General features: G+C 41.9%; 2 protein-coding genes across 3 annotated transcripts in view; one reads left to right on the top strand and one right to left on the bottom strand.

Annotated features, from left to right (window-relative positions):
- The window catches only part of LOC146511036 (uncharacterized), a 189,776-nt gene that overhangs the window by 90,655 nt on the left and 83,807 nt on the right, over positions 1-15,314 (top strand). The window lies entirely within an intron of this gene.
- mmp16a (matrix metallopeptidase 16a (membrane-inserted)) overlaps positions 1-15,314 on the bottom strand; it is a 74,073-nt gene that overhangs the window by 10,489 nt on the left and 48,270 nt on the right. For both annotated transcript variants that reach the window (XM_085172223.1, XM_085172224.1), the window contains 2 exons: positions 11,894-12,105; positions 197-335 (listed from right to left, as the gene is read on the bottom strand). In XM_085172223.1, the coding sequence (XP_085028349.1) occupies positions 197-335; positions 11,894-12,105 (351 nt within the window). The remainder of the gene's footprint in view (positions 1-196; positions 336-11,893; positions 12,106-15,314) is intronic.

Below are 15,314 nucleotides of genomic sequence, written 5' to 3'. Positions count from 1 at the left end.
GGAATGAGCATCCAGCTTATACAAGACGATGACTTGTGGGGATAACAGAGCAGACATGGAGCTACTGTAAGCCGCTACTGCACGGAGGCAACTGGGCTACAGCACTGCAGGATCAGATTAAAGCTTTATGATGCTTTGCCTGTAATGAAAAACAGCTTTACTAAACAGTGATGGTGGTGGAGTGTAAAGGCCTCACCTTTGAAGAAGACAAACTTGCCCTCGCTGTTCTCATAGACTGCGTCTATCTTGGGCGGCAGGCCTCTCCAGAACATTCGGATGGGCATGGGGTATCCCTGCATTACAGCGTTATCTTTTACCCGCCAAAACCAGTGGTCCTGAAAGGGAACAGAGGACTATGTTAGGAATAAATGAGAACCTTTTAGGTCTGACACACAGATTGTCAGAGGTAGAATATACCCTTAGAAAACTAAGTTGAAAGCATGATGTGTGCCGTCATCCTATAAAGACCTTTTTGGCAAAAAAAAACAACAACAACAAACAAAACCAACAAAAAGCCCGCTTAACGAAGATTTAGCTTTCCTCTTTCAGTGCAGCAGCAATCACAGGAAGAGTCCAGTGTGTTCTAGAGAACAAGACACACGCATGTGTGGAAAACATCATCAGAAGATCAAGTAGGAAAAAATGCACTTGAATGTTTCTAAGATCCCAAACAACACGCTGCCCTGATCTAAGAACAAACACAAACTACAGCTATAAGGAATTTCTGCATATAGTGACACAGCTGGCAGTGAATCTATCTGATACACTGAATTCAGGTCAGCGCCTTGCTTTGCTGCTCATACAACAAAGCCTGCTGGTGACAGCCGTGATGCTTTTAAGCACATGTGCTTTCTCAGGTTGTCTGGAAAGCCTCGGCGACTGTCGCTACACATGCAGAGCCTGAAGAACATGCTGGAAAAACCATCAAGTAACAGGGGCAAAAGTGATAGCCAGGAGCTTTATGAGGACCCAAGGGGCTGACTTCTTTTTTGGGGGGGAGTGGGGAGGGGAGTGGGGTGGGAAGTGGAGGGGGGGGGGGGAGTGGAAGGTGTGTCTTTTTGATGTTCGATGAAACTTGATGACAGAGGGAGCCGGGGAGAGACACAGCTGCAAAAGCCATTAGGACTCAGAAAGATGTCCCACCCTTTGGCAATGAATGGCCAATTGCACCTCCTTAACACGCTGGGCGCTCGGGCCAAAAAGCCCGACCTCGTAGCGAGGGATGCAGGGGAGACAGCACATCATTGCACCCTGCCTCATTCACAGCGAAAGCTAAATAAACAGCCAATTTATCAAAGACTCTCTGCACAGCTCTCTTTCTCTCTCTTTGTCTAATCCAATTGTTTCTCTGGGACTCTGCACTCTCCCTGGACTCGTCCTCCTCTTTCTTTTCATTTCCCCTTGTCTCTCATTCCAATTCCTCTGCCTTTTCCTCCCCTCTCCCACTCTCGCTCCACACCTACTGCCTCCATAGATTTCAGTTGTTCAGCATTTTCTTCTGTACGCGGCCCGGCCGAGTAATTGAAAACAGATCAAAACTGTGAAATCCGAGCCATTTGAGTCCTTTTGACTTTATAAAAAGGGAAAATGTTCTTTCTCCCGCCTGCCCCAACTTCCCACTCCCACTCTGAAAACAAAGCTCGGGCGACTTGTAGAGAATTTCAGCAGGCGCTTCTCAATTACAGGAACGTTCAGAAAAATCAGAGCGAGTTCAGTCTTAGCGAAAGATGGAAATATCACACCGCTCTCCGCTTTGAGGAAAAGGGCGGTACGTAGTTTGTCACGTATACAGTCTCATGGCACATGATGATGCATTCAGAGCGATGAGGCTGAATTCAAATCTGGTTTCTACAGGAATATAAATTCTGCCCTCCTGGATAAATAAAAAAAATCTGGTTCTACCGATGAGTTTCTGTGCTGAGGAAAGTTTGCGAAGCGGATCCCAAACTGCCTCGCCAACAGCTGAACCGAGTGTTTTGTTGGCAAAATCAATACTGCACAACACATTGGTGTACTGCATGAAGTACCTGACCTGCTGAGCTGACAAATCAACAAAACACACACACACACACAATGGAGAGCACTTTGCACTTCATTAATTCTGAAATGAACAGGTATCTGTTTAGCGCATTAATTCATGAGGATTCTGCCGCAAGATGACTGGCAAATAATCATTACACAGAGACACCAATCAGCAATCACGACTAAAACTGTGTGCCTAATTAATGCTCGGATCCTCCTCGTTCCACCTTAACAGCTCTGAACCACCGCAGCATTGACACCTGACCTGTGGGAATATCTTTTGGTGTCTGCCACTAGCCAGTAGGGGTGGGGAAGATTATTGATGACTGATAGATTCAACAAACAAAACAGCCTCAAGTGTCACTTGAGATTTAAAGTGGCACAAAATACTAAAATGAGGCGCAAAACAGCCATAAAATTACACTGAATGACTACAAAGAGGCGAAACAACAACAGAGTGAAGCCAAATGTGCCCAGACATCCAAAAAAACTCGAAATGACTACAAAGAGATGCAAAAAAATCATAAAAGTGACACCAAAAAATGAGAAAGAAATGCAAAAGAACAAAAAAATGCAATAAAATGTACAGAAATCCAAGACAATTGCATATGTAGGCAAAATGATTAGTAAAGCGTGCAAGTGAACATAAAGTTACACAAAAAGATGCAAAACAGCCATAAAATGACAACCAAGTGAGACAAAATGACCACAAAGAGAACACAACAACAACAACAACAGCAAAGTGGCGTCAGACGTGTACAGAGATCCAGAAAATCATAAAAAGACTAGAGATGCAAACGACCATAAAATCACAACATAAAGCGGTAACCAAGTGACACGAGACGATTAGAAAGTGAGAGGGGCAAAAAACCGATCACAGAGATTCAAAACAACTCAGCATCACTAATCTTTGTGAGCCGAGCGGAAACACACTGGTGTGAATTACACTACGTGTTCTCACGCCGACCCTTCACAGCGGCATGCTGGGTACATGACTCAATCAGACTCTTAGAAAGTTCGAGGCTGATGATTTACAGACTTTGCCCCGACGTAAAGCGCCAACACAGGAATGAAAAACAAGAACACAGCACATTTAAGAAGTCTCTCAAATCGTTGATCACTGCATAAATACTTATCAATCAATGAAAATGAAAAGAACCGGCGTGAAATCTTTCTGGAAAGGACAAAAGAGCAAGTAGACCGCCCTGTTATTAGCAAAGAACAACAAGTGGAGACAATGAAGCTATTCCGAGAGATCAACGCTTTTTTTGAATTTGTTGTGTAAAAATGAGGTTAAACCTAAAAACCTCGACACCCACGTCAGCCCTGGGTAAGCATCTGCTGCCGCCTTTTGTGTTTATGTGCCGAGAGAAGAGGTGAGAATATGACAGACAGTGATATTTGGATGACAGCCGCGTTGACCTCTCACTCGTCTAACATGACGCACGCACTCGGCTTGAGTCGTCAGCAGAGGTGCAAATATTTCAGACGGACGAGGATTGAGGTCACAGTTCTGCCGAAGTCTACTCTGTTCGCTGAGGAACTGAACTCTACAAGATTTTTTTTAAATACATGTGCGCTGATGCATTTTGTACGCCTTCTACATGTGCTCAAGGCCAAGAAGCAAGACTGCAGGGACGTAACTGTAACTGCTGTAAATAATGAAGCGCGACCTTCATCAGCGCAACAAAACACGGCAGCTTTCACTTCTCAACCTGCAGCTCTTTCTTTCCATTAGATTTTAATTCTAATACGCCAGCTTTACAGTTCATCTTTGCGGGGACATTTTCCAATCCAATAAATGTCAGCGCAGCGCTCTGTGCACGATGTAAGCCTCCATCCCCAAAGTCAAGAGTGCAGAACGGTGTTTAGCAGCTCCGGCATCAAACTGCCAAAATGACTGGCTGTGTTATCAGCTTCTGCAATTTTATACTCTGAAATAAACTTCAGTCGTATTTTTTAGAGAACAAAAAGGGATTTCATGGGAAACAACAATTGCAACTGTTTATTTTAACTAGGTGTGTTTATGTTTCAGGAAACACTATGTCATCATGGGAAATTTGCCGCTGTTAAAAAGGCTAAAAAGCAGGGGTGTCAAACATAAGGCCCAGGGGCTAGAATTGGCCGAGCTGGCTATAATGGAAAAAACGATGGATGGCATAAATTTGTACCTGTATTTGCTACACCAAAGATAGAATAGATAAACCATAGAATGACTTTCTGCTTAGTGAGCAGAACCTTTTCTATAATTTTATGCAGAAAAGCTGAGATGTGCTGTTAAAATTACACTTCTTCATCTTATATTAAGATATCTCAGGCATTAAATTAGTAGTTAAATGTCTGTACGTTGACAGAAAGTCAAGTTTCACTCCTCTTGTCCAACCTGGGATCAAAGTGGGCTGTACGTGGCCCCTTGATATAAAATAAGTTTGACATTCCTGCTCTGAAGCACTGAACCAATCTCACAGGAGGACATTAAACATATGGTAAGAGAAAAGGATCAGAGAGTTAGCTTAGCTTAACATAAAGATTAGAAAATGGGCAAGCGGCCGGCACATTTCAAACTGGAATGTGGGTACAGATTAAAACAAATGATAACACATAACACATTATTAAGTGAAATTCAGAGGTGCTGGTAGGGGGGGTTTGTTACCTTTGAGCATGCCCAAGCTGGCTGCTTCCCCCCTGCTTCTCATCTTTCTGCTCAGTTAAACTAAGCTAAGCTAATCACCCAGAGGCTTTAAAATTAGACACGAGAGTGGTGTTCAGCTTTTCATCTCTCTTTCTCTTTGAATTCTCAGGACACCTGAAAAAGAAGTCTTACAATTGTCCGAAAACTGAATTGGTGGCATTAAAAATGCACTCCAGACGCACGCTATTTTTGGACTCTCTCTCTCTCGCTTTTCATTCCACTGCTGAAAAAGATATTAAGAAGACACGACAGCTCACTGCCCATTTGGCAACTGCTTTCTCATTAATGGATGTCATAGTCAAAGAGCGTGGCTCCGGCATCGGCAATCCTGAACAGCGAGGCGCCCCGCGGCATCCCAGAATCCCCTGCTCTATATCTGTCCACATGAAGGAAGGAAGTGTCCCTCAGTGAGTGGGCGAGAGGGGTGGTAGTTTCCATTATTATATGTCTATATAACGGGCAACGCACCAATAATGGAAGCTAGAGTAGATGAAAGCATTAGTGTGTCGAGTGTTTGGTGGAAGCTTATATATAGACTTGTAGGGGACAAAACGTATACCTGCATGTGGGCACAACAAAAGGCTCTAATCCTGTCCATGTAATGCAGCTACAAGTGTCAGAACATAATGAGTCACAACGACAGCAGAGACATAGTGGGTGAAATGAATTTGGAGCTTTAAACTATCACCTAACAAGAGCACAGTAATTTCCCTTTTTGTAATCCTTGCATCCTTGTTTTGAATTCTTGCTCCATAAAAGCAACACTGCAGCTATAAGAAAAGCATGTTGTAGGGAATGTTTAGTTAAAATCCTCAAATCCCTGTTTGGATTTTCTGCCTCTAAAAACTGACAAGACAGCAGTGAGCCATGAACCCAAATCCAAACTTTAATTATGATGTCTGAGACTCCATCCATATTTTACTACAATCCAAGCCTGATGGGAGTTGAACGAACTCCTGGAAACTTTTTTTTGGTCTGCTTGTTGTCAGACAGCATAAGCGTCACACGCGGGCACGTTTGCGGTACAACGGGAAAAAACTGGTTGCAATTAAAGCCCGAGAAAGCACTCTTCACCGGTGTACGCATGCATATACATGAATGTGTGTGCTGCTTCCAGCTCCGGTGGGAGAGCATATGGCCTGCGGGTTCACAGAAAGTTGAACCTGAAGTGGCTGCGACCATAAAACAACAGTAACTTTGTAGCTTTACGGGGCATTTACCGTTGACACTGGATCTGTGAAGTCATCGGTGAACCCCGGGTGACCCCGTGTCACCTCACTAGGAAAGAAAAATGAGCCACCGTAAAAAAACCACCTTTAACAAGCATGACTCCCGGCCTGGCTGTGTAGATTAATGTTAACCCGTATAAATCAGACATCTTTCAGCACTGCTTGAAAGACTAGTCTATCCCAGCATTCCTTATAACAAGGACTTCTGCGTCATAAGGAGCCACAATCAGGGCGTCTCAGCCCTGAATGTTACTCATCGATCCTGAATCTGTAACGTTACGTGACAGTGGAACATTTTTCCCAGCGAGTCTTTGATCATCTGCTCTCCGTTTTAAATTCACAGGTGGAACATGTCAATATTTTCTAAAAGCAGTAACCTCTGTCTCTGCACGGCAGCGTTATCGCTCTTGATTCACTGTTTTCTTCTGCTGTTTTAGTGCCACTCATTAAGAATACCTGCTCTGTGAGCATCTGAAGGTCTAGAACAGCAAAAATATTTGATGAGTATCCGACAGCAAATATCCTGGAAAATTGATAAGAGATGTACCGTACACAAACCTGTAGCCTCCTATATGTTTTAAAACAGAATACTTGCGATATCCAAAGTTTCGACATACATCTTTGTCAGAGTTGTGCCCTGAATAATCATTTTAAATACAACAATACTTTTTCCTGCAGCCTATTTTTCCTTTTGTAGACCAGCGGGTCCATGTGAAAAGAAATCCAAGCTCTGAATTGCTCTAACAATGAGCAGCAAAAGCCTACTATGATGCATATCAACAATGAAATTGCACTGAAAACCTCACTGCTCCCAGTGAATTTCACCAGATCACCCTCACTTTAAAGCTCCCTACTTTACATTGCTGGACCACCTGTGGACCTCAGGGGCGGCGGGACCGCTGAGATCTCTGCTATAATGACTTGGCATCGACTGGCCTTTGGTTTTCCAAAACAATCAAGCTGGGATGGTGAGTACAACCCAGTTATGCGGGGCCAAATGGACCCGCAGAGCAAAGTAACCAAGCAAGGAATCAATCGAACAATCAAGTAAAGAACAAATCTGCCTTGTGAAGTTAAAAAACACCCCAGAAAACTCAGCGAGCCATCGCTGCAGCCAGTCTGTAGACTCATGCGTGTACATTGGCTGGTTCTGAAGGGAATTTATCAGAGTCCGGAGTAATCCAAACATCTCTAATTATGATTCCAGATAAACTGTTTTACAGCTGGGCAGCTTCATCTACCAGGAGGAAAGAGGCGTTAACACGATACGTCAGTCTGCTCGCAGAAAGTTGGCAAAATACTCACTGAGAATCAAGAAATATTAGGACCACCTGCTCCTCCAGAAAAGCACACTTGGAGAGAGAATCCAAGTCAAACCCGTGATCCCTTATTCATTTCACTTCACTAAACACACTTGATTCACGGGCCGAGACGCAGATTACTCTAAGGGGAGAACAAATCATCATGACTCTGATATTGCTGGTGGTCTTAACGATGTGAACACAGTGGATTTACAGCTACGCTTACATGTGTTCGGCAAATCTTTCCCCTCCGCTCCCCGGGATGTTTAGGAAAATGTGAGGCGGTGCCAGCGAAACGCTGAAAGCCAACAAAATAATGGAAGCACCATGCCAATTTAACATAAGTGGATGCCCACTTAAGCCGAGCAATTACAGGTTCCCCTGCTTATTTAGCACACTATCATTAACTAAGACAAATTGCAAACATGATGTCTTTTTCATACAGGTTGTTTTTCAAGCACTGTGCACATAAGCTATCAAACATCACAGCTTTACGTTACAGAGTTTGTGAATTATGAAATAATTGATAATACAGTGCTAATAGAAAAGTGGCAGGACTAAGCCAAATGATGCGTAACAAAACAAGGCTGCAGTGTACAGATGAGCAGCAAGTGGGACACAAAAGAAACAGCTGAAATATGACTTCATCAAAACGCTCCTTATCGTTTTAATATCCGTTTGCTAAAATGGGCTCTCTCCCCACAAACCATCACATCTCTGCAGGTCCAATGCATCCTGGAGAACTATTGGAACATACAATAATAAAAATGATTCTTTTATTTTGAAAGTGTAAATATAGCAATACACAAAAACGAAATCAATACAAAAAATTACTGAGCAAAGGGTTTAGGCTAAAATTTTAGCTTATTACACTTACACCCTTTTATAACAAGTATTTATTTATAAATAACTGGACATTATTAACTTGAGCTTATTGTTGTTATTATCTATATAACTAGGAAGCTCATTCTCCTTCTCTTGATGATACTTTAAAGATATAACACATTTTGGGATCACCTTAGCAGAAGGCATCGACAATATCTGTCATGGTCCTGGGTCGGTGACCCAGCGTTTTGAGTTTGTTATTAGTATTTTCTAGTTTATTTCTGATCTTGTATTGGTGGTTGGGGTTTGGTTGTGTTTATTTTCCCTACCTGCGTCTCCCTCGGTGCTCTGTTCATGTCCCCGTGTTGTTATGTAAAACAGTCTGTGTGTTTCCTGTTTTACTTTGTAGGGTTGTGTCTCGTTATGTCCATTAGTTCCAGCTGTGTCCCCGCCTGTCTGCCATTACCCGATTACCCTGTGTGTGTGTATATATAGTGGGTGTCGGTCTGTGTTCGTTGTCGGCTCGTCTGTGTTTCATGGTGTCTGTTCCTCGTCTGTGTCTCTCTGCCTCCCACCCCATTCGTATGATCTCAGGTTTGTTATTTAGCTCACCCAGTTTAGGTTATGTTCTGTCCTGCCCTCAGTTGTGTTATTTGTGCATTGTAAATAAACCTCACTCGAATCACCAGTCGCTATCTGCATTTTGGGTCCTCCTTTCCTCCACACCACACGGCTCACCCCGCCAGCCGTGACAATATCATTTCCTAAATGTTGCCAGCATAAACAAAGGCAGTAAAATTTTAGCTTGTTTTAAAGATAAAAGCCATTTTTATAAAAGTTTGACCTTATTTGACCTTGAAGAAGAGGTCAGAGGTCCAAAGTAACATGGCATTTAGAATCAGCATAGATCATCACCTGTATGTTGTCAATACAAACAATGGCAGGTTTCAATAGATCCAAGTAGCATTATTATCACTTTGACCTTCAGATTAATCTATTGGCTTTGAAGGAGAGGTCAGAGGTCAAATGTGACATGCTATTTTAAATCTGTCAACAGTACTTACTATATGCTGACAATATACACCACACTAAGAATCGTACTTTCTAAGTTATGAGCCTTTTTGTCAGTTTTGCACCAATAAATCGTGAGGATGAGCTTGAAGATGTCGGTGGATGGAAGCCAAATTTTAGCATGACCCCCGCTACACCCCTACAAAGTTCTAGAAGAATTCATTCACAATGTTCGAAGCTATCGTGTGTCCTCATCACAACTGCCAAGGACGTTTACCCCTTTTACAGAAATACATCTTTCCAGTATTTACCCTGACCCCTGCCTTTTAAACATACCAGTGTCTAATTTTAAAGAGCCTCTAGAAGCAGATTATTTTGTGCTTTACACATCTTCAGCACAGTGCTGAGATCAACAATATCCTACAATTTTAAGGTGTGAGTTATATGAAATGGTTGGCTCATAACAATAAAATCATGACATCCCTTGTTTTAGGTCCTCACAGTAAAGCAGCGGAGCACATACACAGCATCCTTCCACCAAGGCTGAAAATTCACTCAACACCGAGCATCAGTAGAGTCTCTTGATCCAGAAGAATCCAGGTTTGTGTTTGAAACCTTCTTGTGAATATAAGGATGATTTCTCACCTCACTGTTTTTTTTCCTATTTTAATTGATATTTAATTGTAATAAATAAATATAGTCTGTGGGTCAAGCCCCACCTCTGCAAAACTGTTGTTTTTGAATAATAATTTTTCAATAATCCTGAATCCTGCAAAAAAACTAAACCAAACACATAACCACTTTGGCAAAGGTAAATATATAGGTAGCCATAAATTAAAAAAAAAGATTGAAATATTCATGTAGACTGAGAAAAAACAATGCTTGGATATATAAACAGATTAGATATAAACAACATCAAAGTCATGCTTGAGACGACCAATGTGATAAATTAAGACCAGGAAACTTCTGCAGCAGTGCACCACATTTTAATTTCAGACGCTGGGATCACTGGGACAGATATTTAGAGCCTTTCTCCTTCACTTCCTAAAGTCATAAAACATTTGGCTGATTGCTGAACATCTTTTTTATCTCAGCACTACCTCTGAGCTCTGTAGAAATCCCATGATCCTCATCACTCCATCAGGACAGGCTGTTGCCCTGGGAGTAATGAAGGCTGACAGTAGCTGCTGCTGCAGGCACCATGTGAAAGAGAGAGGCTGGACTAGACTACTGTGACAAGCAGGTATTGTTTCCACAGCCAAACCGGGCTCAGTGTGGGCTTCGAGTCTAATTTTGGGTAAATATCCTTACAGGTAGCAGCTTCAGCTCCACGAGTCCTTTTTTTTTTAATTTATTTTTTGAGTCAACAAGAAGAAATTTGCAGCGAGGGGTGCAGAGAGGACATAAACTGGTTTTACTCTGGCTCCACAAGTCTCTTATTTAACCAATGATACTGTCTATTTATATCCACAGAAAATACAGTCACACTCACATAAAGCATCAGAGGCACTCTTTCTCCTTTCTGTGGAGAACACAGGACAGCTTTGTGCAGCCCCAGGGTTTTTCTCTGTTCCTTACTGCATGTTGCCAAGGTCTCGCTCTCACAAGCTAAGACCAAGGATAAAGATGTGTTTTTTCTCTTGTACTGGAATGAAAACCAAGCCGAGCTTCTCTAGAGAAGGAGAAACTGTATTCTACTGTGCACTGCATGCCTTTCCTTCTTTGTAAATTCTAGTTCAATAGACCCCAAGTTAACAAGGAAGTCTTCCTTCAGACATAATAGCCTCTTTGACCTCTTAAGCCCCAACGCCCCCTGATACGGGGGCAAAAGGCAGGAGATCAGGTAGGCTTGGGGCTTAAGAGGTTAATAATGGCATAAAATACAGAGGCAATAGCTTCAAGAGAACAGAACTGGTTCCACAGTATTTCTACAAGCTAGAACCACACTGTGAAACTGTGAAATAACTTCTATTACCATCAAGTGAAGTTTTCCACACTATGCACATGCTAAACATGAAGCAGAATAACAGAAAAAGCTCTCATTTAGGTAATAATATTTAGATAATCCTCCAAACTCACAGCAATTTATTCTGCATGTAACTACAAACCAAAACAACTAACTGATGATAAGAAACACAGGATGCAATCAATTTAAAATCATGTATATTAGATCCTATTATATGTACTATTGTGTATTATACGATTACACATTTCATATTACACATATTTATAATACATATTTACAATATTGTTGTTTCAAATGGAGATTATATCCTCAAAGCTAAACTTCGTCAATATCTGTTTAATCCGATTAGATGCTGCAAAATGAGATTGTTGAGCATGCTAACACTGACCTTATGACCTGCCATGAATCCTACCATAAGACCGAGCCGGGCTGCTATCAGTCTGAAATTGAGCTCTCTTGTTAGTAGGATTCCCAGAGTATTTTCATGTATTTATTATTAATTGTGTTTTCATATATTTAATAAAATATTTATCGCAATTTTTTCTCTGTTGGTCTTAATTAAGACTAACAGAGATGGACTGTAGGGCCAGGTTCTTCTTGTGTTGGTGTTATCAGCTTGTCAAGTTATGTATTACACCCAGACGTATGGTGCAGGGATGAAGTCTCTTCTAGCTCAGTGATGATTTGGACTGGGAACAATGATTTCTGTGCTCCCACACAGCTAAGAGATCCAGGCTATTGGTAAAAGAAAAAAACAGCTCTTGGGTTAAAAACTTGAGATTGCTGGAAACAAACCAAACGTGAAGAGCCCCTAGCTTTGTTTTGATATCACATGCTGTTGTTTTACCTTGAAGACGAACATCTCCCTTCTCAGTATGGCCAGGGTGTTGAAGCCTCCATCGCAGATGTTGGGTTTAGCATTGGGCTGCGACGGTCGCGTAGGCAGCATTGGGAGTTGCGTCTGCCTGTCTTGTTTACGAGGGTCCGAAGGAGGATGGGAGCGAGGAGAGGGCGCCGTTGGCAAAGGCTTGGTGGGCTGGGGGAGTTTATCAGGCGGCCCTGCAGGGAGTCAGAGAAATACATCTTATATGTATCCGCAACATTTTGTTTTGCTTTTTCATTACTTAACAAGTTAAAGCTAACCAGCACTCTGATCTTGCAGGAGAAACGAATGTTCAAGCCAAGTTTTAGTGGTGCCACTTGTAAAAACAACAACAAACAAACAAAGGTAAGAAGTGATGAAGGCTGCCAACGAGGACTCAACAAAGATATGAGAGAGAAAGGAGTCCACGGATAAACAAGATGAGGTCATGCGGAAATCAGTGGGTAGATGTTAACACTGCCAAGTTTAGAGATTCAGCTTAGCAAAGCATAATATCATACGCTAAAGAGGATAAAGACACAAAAAAACATGGCCTAGCAGAATTAGGTTTTAAAAATGTAGATCATGTGAAGACCTGCCAGAGAGATGCCTGGGTGCCATTTCAAATTCATGAATTACTGTACGTGATAAAGGAAAGGAGTTATGCACACTCAGGCAGTGGCTAATAACAAATGGGCTTTGCCTATGAATAACGCATGACGCTGCATGATTAACGCACTCTGTGACTGTAAGGGGATGAGGTGCAGACAGACTGAGGAAGACAAGACTGTGACAAGACTAACGCTTGTTCCATGGTACTGCGCCTGTGTCACGTTTGCGCAGGTATTTGCCTACACAGAGCTTTCTAGAGTTGTTTTCAACCTGTGCTAACGAGATCCCGTGCAGACTTCCAAAGATAAAAAATTGCAGTCTTAAAAGTACAGACGCTCATTTCACGTCAGCTCTTTGTGCTTATCATTTCGCTGACTGATTGGACCAACAATGACACCACATACTTGGCACGCAAGCCTCTATCTGGCAGCAGACGCTTTCTGCAGGTAGACGTTTCGATCCGTAGATCCTTACAGTCTGCCAACAGAGACCAATATTCAGCCCATAACGTGACAGAAAGACCTCACCTTAATCAGATAAAATGTATGATTTTAATGGCCTTCCATTCTTTCAGCAGACTTTCACAGACTTGCAGAATCAATGCCAAGGCCCACTGAAGCTGTCCTGGCAACATGTAGTGGCTACTTAGACATTTTACATTGGCTCTTCCTTTAATGTGTCATCCATCTGTAGTTGACAAACCAGACAATCGCAGGATTAAGCCATCACCCAGTCCACAAAACTGATCAGCGGGTCTACGCGAGAGTGATTCCATTCACTGACTGAAGTTAATCCCCTGAAATACATCCCAGATTAGTGGAGCCAAAGTACTCTGAAGTTATGTAAGCATGGGGGAGATTCACAGTCAGATGGACGTGTAAACAAACAGGCAAATGTGTACTTGCAGCTACATTGTGGTAAACCGACGACAAGAAAAATTAAACACAGCTTTTTTTGGGCAGATTTTGGCTCTTTTGGTCACCCTGTAATTTCAGCATCTGGCTGTCGTTAATTTACTGGAGATGTCCAGGTGGCCCACGTGTTACACCAGTACTGTGGTGACTGGCTGGACCAATCAGCTAATTCCAGCAATCTGTGCACTTGAAAACAGGAATCTAATCAGCAAACTCTGTGGGTGGGTGTGGGAGACGAACTTCCCACACTTACAGATATTAGTGGAACACAGATGAAAACCCGCAATGCAGCCTAAGAACAAAGGAGCCTGGAGAGCCTTTACAAGGAACTGTATAACCACAGAATTCATTCATAAACCATTTGTAGTTCACGTTCATCTGTTTGGATTTAAATAAATACTGTGTATTATGTAAAACACACAAAAAGTTCAGACATTTTTCATAGTGCATGTTTGAGGTACTTATTTTATTTTTAGTGGGCTACATACTGAATTTAGAGGACAGAAAGAAAAAAAAATCCTATCACACTAGTATCGACCCGATACTGATACCAGCATAAGTATCGATACTATTGATATTTGGCTCGATTTGCATCATGGTTTCACCTTCTCATGTTACAATTCCCTGACCACTACCTCAGCTGCTGCTCTCACGCCTACTACTAAAGCCATTAGCAGGATGTGAAGAGATGTAAGTGCAGAAACAGGAGGAGGCCTGTGTGACAGAGAAACTTCAGAAGTATTACGTGACAGTCATGGTGGAGTAGTAAAGGATAGTGTTATTGCTGTAGCTGACTCCAGGGTCACTACTGATATGTTAGTCAATCTATGTGGACATACCAACAAGCAATGTGGATATGCTGACGCCTGTTTTTAGCATGCTAGTGTGGTTAAAGATATAAATGTGCAAAGAGTGAACTCCATATACAGAAAATGAGAATATTAATATTGGAGTATTTTGTTGTTGTTCATAATGGAATTATGACACAGGCTAATGGTCATGGTTTAAAGGAAAAACAAAATATCAAACAAAGATTTAACGAGGCCTAAAAGATAAGACATGTGAGACTTTTAAAATTTAATACAGCTCTTGTTGGGCATCCGGCCATTTAGAAGTTTAAGGCAGATTTACCCTTTTGTTGTTTATTTAAAATTAGATTTAGCTCATTTTGTTTTCTTTAAAGGTCCTAAAAATATAAACTCCAGCCCAACTTTTAAATCATGTTTACTGTTTGAGGGCTTCAGCTGAATTTCAATACAATTATGGCCCGAATAACATCAATAATTTTTGTTTCTTTCATCCCAGTTATTGACATGGTGCCTGAGATCTGCTGCTTCTGTAAAAAGGAAGTGGGCTCTGTCATTAAGTTCAAAGCCCAGTGAGAACATTGGGATTTGTCCAGGAAGAAAAAAAGATTACATGACAGAAATGCCACATCTATAGGTTTGAATGTGATCTGTACTTCATTCTTTACAGGTTCAAGCTGCCAAACTTTTTATTCACATAAGTCAATACATATGCACTTTAATGCACTTTACGGTGTATTTTGTGACTACGGTTCAAAGAGTTGAAGGAATAAACAGAAGCAGCAAAGCCAAAACGTCCAAAAACTCTAGCAGTCAAGTGATCCTCAGCAACTCTTAGCTTCCCACAGTTCCTCGTATGATTGTGCCCGACTCTCCCAGACTGCAAGCCAACAGCTGTAAAGGAACGCCAATTCACTCGCATTTCCTTCACATCTCGTTAAACCGCTTCACCTTCACACAGAACCAAGTTGCACGTTTTTCCTACTCAACCTTAAGTGCATCACCTTGTACTTGATGTAAGCTGTGTACCTCCCACCTCTTCTCCTGTTTAGTACCACATCTAGCACCGGCACT

The sequence above is a fragment of the Neolamprologus multifasciatus genome, chromosome 9 (genome assembly GCF_963576455.1).
Source record: "Neolamprologus multifasciatus chromosome 9, fNeoMul1.2, whole genome shotgun sequence".
Taxonomy (NCBI): domain Eukaryota; kingdom Metazoa; phylum Chordata; class Actinopteri; order Cichliformes; family Cichlidae; genus Neolamprologus; species Neolamprologus multifasciatus.
The sequence above is the reverse complement of the archived record's forward strand: the minus strand, read 5'-3'. Positions and strand labels throughout refer to the sequence as shown.